Below are 13,283 nucleotides of genomic sequence, written 5' to 3' on the forward strand. Positions count from 1 at the left end.
AAGAGAGCCTTCCCGTTTGCTGCAGGTTGTGGTACTGCAAGAGTTAAAGCATTGTAGCAGATCTAGGAAAGAGCAGTCTGTCGGGGGTTAAATTGCAGAGTCTAATGGAATAATAACTGGTGGCACCATCTGCTGGCCTACTTCTGCAGAAGGAGTCAGTATTTTTAACGGCATCTCTAATATTCACGCTGATGCATTTTGATGCTTTGTGCATTCGTTTCTTTTTGTGCTTTGTTAGAATCTGGCTATCTGCTTACAGCTATTGTGGGAAATTCTGCTCTTTAGGGGGGGAGGCCGGTAGGCTGTCACACTCGAACACGATGTGAGCGCTGGACGTGTGCTTGTCAGGGAAGAAATGTGTTGATATATCACAATGTGTGCTTGCGGAGGGCTGTGTACGCCTTGGCCGCAGCTCGCTAAATAGGCCGTGTTTTTTAGCAGTTATCTTCTTTCAATGCTTTTCTCTTGAGTGCTGCCTGTGGTGGTTGGGGAAAAAAAAAAAAAAAAGCAGAGGGCGAGCCTTTGTCGGACGCCAAAAAATGTCTTCAGTGAAGAGGCCAAGAGGAAGGGTAAGTGAAAGTCTGAATGAGTGGGAGGAGGAGGGGTTCTCTTTGGGCTAAAAGGCTAATGGGATTGAATAACCTTCCTTATTACTGGCTGCTGCTGCTGCGGGAGTCGTGCAGCATCGCCATCTTGAGCTTGTTGCTGTTTTCCTCCAGTCTTGCTTATTTGTTATAGCCTGTAAGGGCCTTGAGGGTGGCATTTTAGTTGAGCGATCCTGAACCCTGCCTGCCTTCCGGGGGTTGCAGCACGGCTGGGAAAGCGTTTGATGAGGCATATATATATGGAGAGAGAGAGAGAGAGAATGTATCCAGCGAAGCGCGCTGAATTTGCCCTGAAAATGGGTTTGGAAATTCCTCTTGGATTTTCTCTGTGCTGTAGTCAGAGGCACATTTACGGGTGAGAGCATGAAACTGTGGTGATCTTATGTGTGTGTGTGTGTGTCGGAGTAAGAAATTCTTTCCATGCATTACATTTAAAAAAAAAAGCAAAGCATCTCCTTGCTGTTTGTGGGGTTTTCAGACACGAGAGAGATTATAATGTTGCATTTTGGATGTTCTGTTGAGTCTTGTGTACAGAAGCAACCTCAGTGGCCATGGATTAAGAACGAGAGTTCTAACTTCGTAAATTCCAACTTCATAAAATAGAAGGGACAGGCACTTCTTCATTTCTGAGGTGCTTGATTTAAACATTAAATGGACAGTTTCCTCTGCAAGCCTCAGATCTTTTGAAATGCTTACTTTGTTTGAATATAAACTAATGCTAAAGGATGTGTGTCTGCCATTGAGGTACTACATTATGCCTGGAACACAGAAAAGTGAAAAACGTATGTTTCGAGTATCCTTGTCGCGGTTCTGTTAGTTTTCTTTCAGTTCAAACTGGGAAACTACAGCGGTTTTCTGAGAACACTCAATATTTAAAGTTTACATGGTAAAGAATGTTTTATGAACTTCAGAGAATCCATTTTTCTTAATTTGCTCTGTTTCCAGTCTGTTTAAAGGCAACATTTTTTTTTATATTTGTAAAGAAACCCATACTTACGTGGCTAAGTGACTCATTTCATGGTGGTGGTTCCTTCTTAAAATGCTTTTTCATGCATGCCACTGTGTAAATCAAAATGAAAAAATATTCTGCAAATCTGTTTCTGCATATTAAGAGTGTGCTGCTTCTGTGTGAAATCCTATGGTTTGTTTGTTTTTTTCCAGCCTCCTTCCTCCAAGAAGACGGATGGTTCAGGTGCATATTCAAAGTTGCAGAATACCCAGGTGAAGGCTCTTTCTGAAAAGAGACAGAAAAAGAAAGCGGAATTGGAAAGCAAGCAAGAGAAGGCAAATCGTATCATCTCTGAAGCGATAGCAAAGGCAAAAGAACGAGGGGAGAGAAACATTCCACGGGTCATGAGCCCCGAAACCTTCCCCAATGTCTCGTCTGAAGGAAGAGAACAGAAGAAGGGGAGAAAGATTAAATCCAAACCCAAGGACAAGGAGAGCAAAAAAATGAAAACTGTTTTATCTGCCAAACTGAAAGAGAAGGCAAAAATTGGGTAAATATTTTTTTAGAATATATTTTTAATTCTTTTATTGTCCTAAGTACCTTTTGGTGACTAAGATAAAGTGCTTCTTAATGACAAAAGAGCAGTATAACTGATCACTGATAATCTTATATGCTTATTGATTTCTATTATGAATCTTGTCTCTCTAATGTGTTTTCTAAATCTGTTTTGTGTTATAGGACTGTAACGAAAATGGTAGATCTGCTTCATAATAATAAAAAAAAAGACAATAATTCAGTGAACTAAACTGAGCTCATTTGAAAAGATTTTTTTTTTTTTTTAACTGTTGAATAAAATACTGCATAAAAGATGAGGCTGTTTAAAAGTGATCAGCAATGGTTATCGTAGGTGATGCCTTGAATAGTAGTTGCCCTTCATGTTAATTTACTGTTCAGTACAATAAGTATAAATAGCACTAAGTGAAATTGATATTAAACCACTCCCTTAAGTACTAGTTTCTGTCTGTGTGAGGAATTTAAGAAATAAAGCGAATGCCCGGACAGGCGTCTTCCATTAGTTTCATGCAAAGCTCTTGGTTTTGTAGTTGGAGCTGTGCTAACAGTGAGGATGGTAGCCCCTGTTTATAAACCAAGCTGAAGAACTCTGAGCCCAGCTGCAGTCTGTCTGTTGCATGCTATAGAATTGTGGATGCTTAAGTCCCGTTCCTCTGCCCAGATCTTGAGCTAACTTCTTCCCTGTGTCCAGGGAGAGGGAATTTGTGTTTAAAAAGTTGGTTCCCATGCTATAAACCCCAGTTGGCCTTCCTTCTTTGTTGCTAGGGGCTTTCTATGTTTATCCACACTGCTACTGTAACAAGTCAACAACTTTAGGAGCCAAATAATTTTCTCCTTTTTTTTTTTTTAACCTTTTTGTCTTTTTTTTTTAAGTTTACTTGTTTTTCCTCCTTAATTTGCTCTTTACTTTTGTTTTTATTTTTTGTCTTTTTTTCCCTGTTTTCAGCCAGGCTTTTTTTCCAGCCCTGCCAGTGAGCAAGAGTCCGTTTTCTGCAAGTGTTCTTTGAGCCATATATATTTGACTAGATGGTTGTAAAATGAATCAGTGCACAACTGAGTGCCACCAGGTCATAAATGTAAACATGAATCATTTCATAGACCTGAAAAATAATTACTTTTTTTTTATATACCACATGATGTTGAATGTCTTAGTGCCTAGATTGTATGTATGTTAATCAATAGTAGTCTATGGAAACTTTCACCCCATAGTATAGTGTCGTTTATGGAGATTAATTCATTCTGGCTAAGATGACGTGTAAGAACTGAGCCATGAATTGAGGAGGTCCAATTTTGGCCTTCTGTTTGAAATTGAGAACCTTTACACTATGGTGAGTTAATGTCCTGCTAACTCATCCTTTTGAGGGCATAATATAGCCTCCTGTTAAGAAAACAAACTGTACATTCCACATATGTCGATTGGCTGAGATCTGTTTATGCATATTTGTATTTTACTGTGTTCTTTGTGAAAGTCAAAGAAAGCATTATGGAGAGACTGACTGTCCAACCTTGCTAGTCTGCCTGTGTGTCTACATTTACATTTATTGAAATTTATAAACTGCCTAATACTTTTAGGTCTAGGCGGTGAACAAAATTGCATACATAATGTAAAAAACCAGTATGAAATAAAACAAGACAATTATAATCACTAAATATCAGAATAAAATAAATGAGTTAAAACTTATCAAAAAAAAAAAAAAAAAAATTAAGTTTAAAACGGACAATGAACACAAGGGTATGAATAAAAAAGGAAAAAATGAAATTAACCATGAACTAGATTAAATAAAGTCGTAATTTGTTTTCTAAATTGGTTAAGTGAGTCACATTGTCGGACTTCTATAGGAAGGGAGTTTCATAAGGTTGGTGTTGCAATAGAGAAAGTGCACTCATGAGTGATGTTGAAGCTTGGCTAATTTTGGAGATGAAATTTCCAATAAGCCACTCTTTGAGGAGCACCGAAGTCTAGTTGGTTGACAGAATTTTAAAATTGCATTGGCCCAGTGGCAATTTTCATTGTTAAAGAGTTTATGTACAACATGCCAAGTTTGTATTTGATACATTCATTGATCGAGAGTCTGTCCATATATTAAAGAATAAGGCAAAGTGAAGAGCATGCAAGGCACAGTACACACATGGATCTTTGGTGTATTCCTTTCTGGAGTATTGATATATTTATTTATAGACAATTGATAATCTGCCTTTTACCAAGAATGACGTCAAGGCAGATTATAATCAAATTTAGGAGCAAACAAATTGCAATTGAGATAAATTTACAGTGGTGGGAAAACATTGGGAGTACGTTGTATTTAACTTCTAAATCGGAATGAGGAGTTAGAACAGGCTGAGCGGAGTCTCTATAGGGAAGGCCTGGCTTCCTTGGCTCTTATTTTCCCCTGAAAGGGAGGTAGCAGGGCTCAAGTTGTAGGAGTAGTGGTAACCTGTTCCAGATTTTTGGTCTATACTAACTGAAAGCATGGAGGTCCATATTCATTCGCTGTGCAGCTCGACAAACATCAAAAGATTGATTTAAAAAGGTGTCATACAGTAAATCTATTTTTTGGTATTCCTCTTTTTGTCTAAAAAAAAATTTACAGGGACAAAAGCTTTAGCATGAACCTGCAGGGAAAAGTTTTTGAATTTGGTTACCAAGACTTGCTTTCATGGAATGCACCAACCAGCTTTTAGCTAGAGTTGTTTTTACTTTTTTGTTACTTTATTTTTATAGTATATGAATTTAGGGTTGCGTTTAGTAGTCCACTGGATATTATGTATATTTCCTTAGTTTTAGTTGATAACCTGGGAATCGGTGCACAGTTTAACCCAGAAGTAAATTTTTTAAATTTCTTATGCATAAGCTAATGGTATGCTAATGTATTGGGAGTTAAAAAGTGTGCGCAAAGAAAACGCTTAGTGCACGGCAAAACATGATTTATGCACATAACTCATGGTTTATGTGCATAAATCCTGTTTTCTACGTATAAAGTATGATTTGTGCGCACAAATCATATTTTATGCATGGAAAACAAGATTTGTGCTCATAAACCATGTTTTCTGCGCATAAAATATGTGGAACAAAACTGTTTTTAGCGCAGAAAGTATTTTTTGTGCACACAAATCACTTTATATATGGGAAATTATGCTTTTTCTGCACAACCCACGTTTTCTGCATAGAAAATACAGACTGTAGATCCCGGCACTAGGACTCCAGCTTCTGCCCTTGAAAACAACTCCACCTTGGACTAGGAGTTGTTTCCAGCGCTAAAGAAACCTCTGCATTGGGGGTAATACTTAATGCCATAATTAGCATGGAATTTGCATGTGAGGGTGCCAACTTAAATAAACATTGTTGTGCGGACATTATTTGTACATGATTCGCCGTGCTGCTTCAGCACACAACTGAAGGTTAAACGATGTATTTTGCCTTATTGCATCGGCCCACTAGTGTTGCTTGAGAATTGACTGAATTATTGCTGTATTTTTTTGCAGAGCATATTTATTCCCTTGACTAAAATTTTTAACCTAGTTTCCTACATGAAAACTAGTCATATAAGACTGTCTGTGTCTGTCCCCCACCTCTCACTCTACCTTTTGAACCAGTCATCTAATTTCATTAAAATTTGTATCACAGATGGATAGCATACACAGTAACCTCTGGCTCACACTTTGCATGTGCTCTTCATGGCCATGACATAGCAATTCCTCTTTTTTTTTCTTTTCTTAAAAGGAAATAAGCCAGTTCAGTTGACATTGCAGGGAGGTCAGATCTTAATGTGATGTCATTGAGCAATTTTAAAGACGTTCTACCATTAATTGACATCTAGCATTTTTTAAAATCTTCTTTGCCATTGATTAGTGGCTGTGGTCACTAGCTGCCTCTATTGCTTGCAGAGTTTCTTACAGAGAAAACGGTTTCTAATGTTTAATGATGTATTTATTGCACAGAAATTTATATAACAAATGTTATGGTAACCATGTGCAACTTTCTATGCCAAAGAAGGAAACTAAAGTCACAGCAACCAACCCACGTCAAATGTTGTTTTTCTTTGTTTCTTTTTTTACTTCTTTGTGTCTCTTAAAACATTGAAAAATTCCCCCCAAAAAAAGGGTAATCAATTCATTGATTCTCCTTACAACCAAGAACCTCTTTTCACAAAACATGTAATTAGGAGGGAAGTCGCTGTTTCATAAACTTTTCAAGGAACCATCCAGGTAATCCTCGTTGTTGTTTTTAATCTTGAACAAACCACCATCCCTCCGCACCTAATTTACTGTTTATCGCAATTGCGAATTGAGGTCTCAGCGTCTGAATTAAACTAAGTACTTTTTGGTTGGTTAATGAAAACATAAGAAGCATATTCAGTCTTTGATCATTTTGATGGTGAACTGTTTCCATTTTTGCCAAGGATTGACTTTTTACAAAAATTCTAAAAAGAACAAAAATATATAATAAGTGTTTTTGCGATAAGCAGTAAATTAGGTGCGGAGGGATGGTGGTTTGTTCATGATTAAAAACAACAACGAGGATTACCTGGATGGTTCCTTGGAAAGTTTATGAAACAACCACCTTCTTCCTAATTACATTTTTGTGAAAAGGGATTCTTGGTTGTAAGGAGAATCAATGAATTGATTACCCTTTTTTGGGGGAATTTTTCAATGTTTTAAGAGACACAAAGAAGTAAAAAAAAGAAACAAAGAAAAATAACCTTTGATGTGGGTTGGTGGTTGTGACTTTGGGTTAGCTACCGTCATTTGTGGATTTCTGGATTAGAAAGAAGGGAAATTAGGCAACGTGAAGTGTTCACCCGTACCTTTGTTGTACTGCAATAGTAATTGAATAACTGCTTTAAAAAGTGCATTTTTAAGAGTGAGTGCTAGGTGATAATTTATGTTGTGATAATTTATGCAGGGTTAAGTCTTTTTCATTTCAGCTCTAAATTCTGCATTTTTCTTTATCTTTGCTAATGGATATATTGGCAAGTAGGTGCCAAGGGTTCAATGCCTTTGTATTTTTTGTGAGACTGCAGCCAGCTTCAAGAAGTTAACTTCTCAGAATAACCTGCTTTCCGCATTTTAGGTGATGAATTGTGGTGTTCAATTTAAGAGCAAATCTTTTATATCCTAAACCCCCCTTTTCCTGGTTACATACTTATTGCAGTTCAGATACATGGCGTATAGTGATCTTGGGTTACTTGTTGCTAAATGTGAAAAGATTTGCAGTTAAAATGCAAGTAATTTTTAGATGGTCCAGTATTCAGTGATGTCCAGGACTTCTGCTGATCTTGGATTTAATGGAATCTTATTTAGCTTTAAACTTCATCAGCCAGCTGTCTGCTTGGGTTGAAGAACTAGAGCTATTTACATATGGGGACAGACTTAAAGATCTAAACACATATACCCTGTAGCAGTCCCAGCTTTTTCAAGCCCAAGACACAGCTATAATAACAAAATGTTGTGTGGTCCACCAGCCTCCATGGGGCAGGCAGTCCAGATATGGAGAGTTTTCATATGCTCAAAAGAAGAGCTAGGGAAACACTGAAAGGCTCCCACCACTGTCTCTGTGAAATTTTAAAACAATTTTAAAACAAAGAGAGCGAGGGGACTGAGACATATAGGTAAAGGGAACTAGTCCATTGTGATGGGTTCATATCGGTGCAGGAGAGAGGGGACACACTGGTGTGGTGTGGGCAGCTGGCTCAATTTAGTCACCTTGGACAAATTTGAATGAGATGTACAATGAGCTTTCCTTCTGGTTAACCAAAATAAGTTCTTCTTCAGAAATTGGAAAAAATGATCCTTCTGAAGAATGGCAAGTTTGATGTAAAACATTGATAAGGCAGACTAAAAGAGAATTTGAAAAGAAGTTGGCTATAGAGGCAAAAACTCATAATAAAAACTTTTTAAAATATATCTGAAGTAGGGAGCCTGTGGGAGTTGTTTGTGCTGTTAGATGATCAAGGGATTAAAGAAGCACTTAGGGAAGATAAGGCCATTGCAGAAAAATTTAATTCTTTTCATCCATGTTTACTAATAAGGATGTTGGGGAGATAGTCATGCTGGAAACTGTATTCAGTGATGATGAATCAGAAAAACTGAAACAGATCATAATGAAGCTGGAAGATGTTAAGGCAAATTGACAGACGAGAGTAGCAAATCGCCTGGACCAGATGGTATAAACATCAGAGTTCTGAAAGAACTTGAAAATGAAATTGTAGATCTGTTATTGGTAATTTGTAATCTATTATTGATGTTGTCTGTTGTGCCTCAAGGGTGGAGAGTGGCCAATGAAACCCCAATCTTTAAACAGGGCTCCAGGAGTGATCAAGGAATCTATTGATGATTGAGTCTTCCTTCAGTGCTGGGAAAAATCATGAAAACTATTATAAAGATCAAAATCACAGCACACAGAAAAACGTGGTTCAGTGGGACACAGCCAGCATGGATTTACACAAGAGAAATCGTGCCTCACCAATCTGCTACATTTTTGAAGGGGTTAATTAAACATGTGGCTATTGATCAGCCAGTGGATGTAATGTATTTGGATTTTCAGAAGGTGTTTGACCAAATTGCCCCATGAGAAATTTCTGGGATAATTAAAAGTCACAGGATAGGAGGCAATGTCCTGTTGTGGATTGTAAACTGATTAAAAAATAGGAAACAGAGAGTAGGACTGAATGGTCTGTTTTCTCAGTGGAGAAAGGTGGGACTGGTACTTTTAAACATATTTATAAATGATCTGGAAAAGGGGTATGAGTGAGGTGTTCAAATTTGCAGATGATGCAGTTGGGTGGAGGGGCGGCAAGACTGATGTGCATGGATGAAGAGAGAGACCTTGGGGTGATACTGTCTGGTGATCTGAAGGCAGCGAAGCAATGTGACAAGATGATAGGTAAAGCCAGAAGGATGCTGCATAGAGAGGGACATAACGAGTAAGAAAAAAGATGGTGATAATGCCCTTGTACAAGTTTTGGGTGAGGCCTCACCTGGAGTACTGTGTTCAGATCTGGGGACCATCTCTCAAGAGAGAGAGAGACTGGATGGAAGCGGTACAGAGAAGGTGGCCAAAATGGTATGGGGTCTGTATAAGACTTATGAGGAGAGGCTGAAGGATCTAAACGTGTACCCTGGAGGAGAGGAGTTGCAGAGGAGACAGGATTCAGACCTTCAGATACCTGAAAGGTATTAACGCTCAAACTTCAAACCTTTTCTGTTGAAACTGTAGAACTCCGGGTCACGAAATGAAACTCCATGGGGGATGACTCAGAACCAACATCAGGATATATTTCTTCATAGAAAGGGTAGTGGATCCCTGGAATGCCTTCCAGGAGGAGATGGGGAGGACGAAAACTGTAAATGAATTCAAAAGTGCGTTGGATAGACACTGCTGATACCTAAATGCTCGATCTTGGAAATGGTGAAAGGGGATATTCTGCACAGAGCAGCAGCTACTACCCTTAATAGAAGGCATGGGGGTAACTGCATAGAACGGCAGCTACTATCATGAGCAACTTGCTGGGCAGAATGGTTTGATCATTTGGTCTTTATCTGCCATTATTATTATATTACTAAGTATTTATTAGACGACACAAATATTCTGAGCTGTGAAATCACAAGCAGATTGTGAAAAATTGCAGGAGGACCTTGCGAGACTGGAAAACGGCATTCAAATGGCAAATGAAATGTAATGTGGACAAGTGCAAAGTGATGCACATGGGGAAAAATGACCCACACTGTAGTTACATGATGTTAGGTTCCATATTTGGAGTTACCATCCAGGAAAAGAATCTGGGTGTCATAGTGGACAAAACCTTGAAATCTTTGGTTCGGTGTGCAGCGGACAAAAAAGCAAACAGAAATTATTAGGAAAAGAATGGAGAATAAAACAATGAATGTCATAATGCCTCTGTATCGCACTATGGTGAGCCTGCATCTAGAATACTGTGTGCAGTTCTAGTCACCGCATTTCACAAAAGATATACAGAACTTGCATTGGAAAAGGTACAGAGAAGGGTGACCGCCATGATATAGGGGATGAAATGGCTCCCCTATGAGGAAAGGCTAAAGAAATTAAGTTCACTTAGAGAATAGCCACTGCCATTAGCAATGGTAACATGGAATAGACTTAGTGTTTGGGTACTTGGCAGGTTCTTATGGCCTGGATTGGCCACTGTTGGAAACAGGATGCTGGGCTTGATGGACCCTTGGTCTGACCCAGTATGGCATTTTCTTATTTTCTTAAATTAGGGCTGTTCAGCTTGGAGAAGAGGTTGCTAGGGAAGGAAGGAATTTAAAAGTAGAGGTCTATAAAATCATGACTTGAATAGAAAGAATAAATGTAAATGGGTTATTTACTGTTTCAAATATACAAAGACTAGGAGATACTCCATGAAGTTAGTAAGTAGCACATAATTTTTCCCCAATTTGTTTTTTATTTTTCAGTCAGTGCACAGTTAAGCTCTAGAATTCATTGCTGAAGGATGTGGTTAAGGCAGTTGGTGTAGCTGGGTTTAAAAAAGGTTTGGATAAGTTCCTGGAGGAGAGTCTATAAACTGTTATTAATCGAGTAGACAGCCATTACTTATCACTGTGCGATAGCAGCATGGGATTTATTTACTGTTTAGACTCTTAACGGGTACTAGTAACCTGGATTGGCAACTACTGGAAACAGGATACTGGGCTTGATGGACACTCAGTATAGCAATTCTTATGTTCTTAAACATTTTAAAAAATGCTGAAAAATTAAACATGGATAAAAGTAATACTGGATAGTTTTGTGTGCGAAGAAACATACTTTTGGTATGTCTGCAGGCAGTCAGGCATTGCTGTTGATTCTCCATCCCTTTTAACTTCTCATTTGCACTTTCCCTACTTTTATATCAGCTTCTCCTCCCTGTTCTTTTTTTAAACTTTTATCCCCTATAACCTATCTCTCTCCATTTCATAGTGATAGTGAACATTGTGCTACTTGTTTTCTGAGCGGTAGAGTTTGTTTTTTTTAAATGAAATTTCCTTATCCTAGACCAGTAGTTGCGTGTGGGATTTCCCTCCTCCTTAGGTGACAGAGACTTTTTTTGACCTCACTCTGGGCTTATAAGGGAGATATGGGCCTGGTCCAGTCCAGTAGTGTCTGACCCTCAGACAGCTATGATACATTAGGATAGATTTCAAACTCTGAGTCTTGGTTCGTCCTTGGCCTGGTTGAGACCACTAGCTCCCTGGCTAACATTCCTTAGGGGCTGCTACCCCAGTTGAAGGTTGCTCCTGGGAAGGAGATTCTCTTAAAATAAAACAATTAGGGGCACTGGTCAGAGTCCACCAGTGTTCCCGAGTTGTTCAATTTGATGCTGTTTTGTTTCTGTCTTGATGAAAATTTAATTAAAAAAAAAAAAAAAAAAAAAAGATTTAAACATAAAGAAAAACCAAACAAACCTTTGAATAGCCACCTGGTTGAGCTCCCTCGGGTAACCTCACAGCACCCTTGGGGCATGAGAGTACCCTAATAGGGGGGTTACCTGTTCTCTATCCCAGAGGATTGGAAACCCGGAATGAGTAGTGGGGTTGGAGGCTGCTCTTACCTCCCCCTCCCCTTTTTTTTCCTTCCGTGTGCCTTCTCTCTGCCTTCCTTTCTCCTGATGTGTTTCTGGGTTTACAGTTGTCCTTAAAATTTCTCCTTTGAAAATAAAAACAATGTAAAGAGGACGCTGGCAGCAAATGCTTGGGGCCCTGTAAACGGGCCCATCCTGTCAGAAGCTCCGGCACAGGGAGAGTGGTGAGTATCTTCTGAGTCCCCCCACGCCAATGGGAGGTAGGAACTGTGGACTTGTGTACCCCGGTGAGTTCTTTATAGCTGTGGCAGGCCATGTTGTACCTTGGTAGGGACAGGAGCGTTTGAGACGTAGTCAGAGGCATCAAGCGTGGCTGAAGTGCAGAGTCTAGTTTGGGGTCGATTATCTTGTAACAAGTCCCAATAAAACCCCAAAACAAAACGATTTAGATATACTACACATAGAAAAGAAAGCAGCAATTAAGAGTCTGCTTCAGCATAACATCAGGAGTTTACACTCCCCCTCCTGTCCCTTTACCTCACAAAACCTACAGGGATGTGAATAAAACCTCACAGAAAGCGGTGGCCTTATCCTTCCAGCATGGACAAAGTAGGCATAAGCTCCAGTGAGGGATGCATTAGCACCTGGAGGGGGCACAATATCGGACCCAGAAAGATTTTCTGTTCCCCCAAGATCTGTTGCCAGGGGCTCTTCCATCTCAGGCTTCTGCAGGATCAGGGGTTGGAGGGCAAGCGAGCCACACAACAGGATCCTGTGGGGGAGCCGAAGGGGCGATTCCTTCAGAATTCATATGCTGCATGTGTTAAGTATGTGCATTAATTCAGAACCCAGGGTTTGGCCCCCAGTCAGTTCAATCTGGACCATCTAGGATGTCCGCAGAGAAGGGGCCCTCCACCTTAGCGAGTCAAAACATCCAGCAATTCAGGCTCCTCAGTCCACACACTCACCCTGAGCTCCAGGGGAGACTCCAGGTCAGATTTAGACTCAAATCAGCCCTCATAGCTCTTGCAGGAAGGGGAAATGCTCTGGGGAGCAAGAATCTACTGTGGTTTAGCTCTTTCATAGGGAGGAATTAATGCCCCTGATAACCAATATAGTGTCTGCTCTTAAGATCTTAGAACCTTAGAGAGATGAGCACATGGAAGAGGATCCCATACTGCAGGGAATCTACAAACCCTCAAAAGCTTTTCCCTTATACCCTGCCCCTGTAATCATTGATGAAGGCAAAATGGGACCCCTCCGAGGATATTACGAGGGAAGACTCATGAGCAAGATTTACCCTCTACCACCAAAGAATAGAGAATTCCCAAAGTAGATGCTCTGGTATCAGCAGTAATCTGCAAAAATAATAAAAGGTAACTAACATATACTGGTAGAGGGTGGGACCAACCTAAGGGATGCCTAGGATAGGAAAATCAAGACAGTTGTTAAGCAGACCACCTCCACCAAATCCTTGGCTGTGTATGCTGTTATTTGTGGTGGCTACGTGGCACAAGCAATGGTATGATGGATGCAACAGCTCCTGGAAACAGAGGATATTTCAAGAATAGTGTTGGGTAGCATATTTGGCAGATACCCTTTATGATCTCATAAGGA

The 13,283-nt window shown here is 39.6% G+C and overlaps 1 protein-coding gene across 10 annotated transcripts in view; it reads left to right on the forward strand.

The window, feature by feature from the left end:
- CHD9 (chromodomain helicase DNA binding protein 9) overlaps nucleotides 1-13,283 on the forward strand; it is a 406,054-nt gene that overhangs the window by 128,242 nt on the left and 264,529 nt on the right. For 6 of the 10 annotated variants that reach the window (XM_029608540.1, XM_029608542.1, XM_029608543.1 and 3 more), the window contains one exon: nucleotides 1,767-2,104. In XM_029608540.1, coding sequence (XP_029464400.1) covers nucleotides 1,767-2,104 — 338 coding nt within the window. Of the gene's footprint in view, nucleotides 1-277; nucleotides 570-768; nucleotides 961-1,766; nucleotides 2,105-13,283 lie in introns of those variants that run through there. The other 4 variants (XM_029608545.1, XM_029608547.1, XM_029608548.1 and 1 more) reach the window with 3 other exon arrangements.

The sequence above is a fragment of the Rhinatrema bivittatum genome, chromosome 7 (genome assembly GCF_901001135.1).
Source record: "Rhinatrema bivittatum chromosome 7, aRhiBiv1.1, whole genome shotgun sequence".
In the NCBI taxonomy this organism is placed as follows: Eukaryota; Metazoa; Chordata; class Amphibia; order Gymnophiona; family Rhinatrematidae; genus Rhinatrema; species Rhinatrema bivittatum.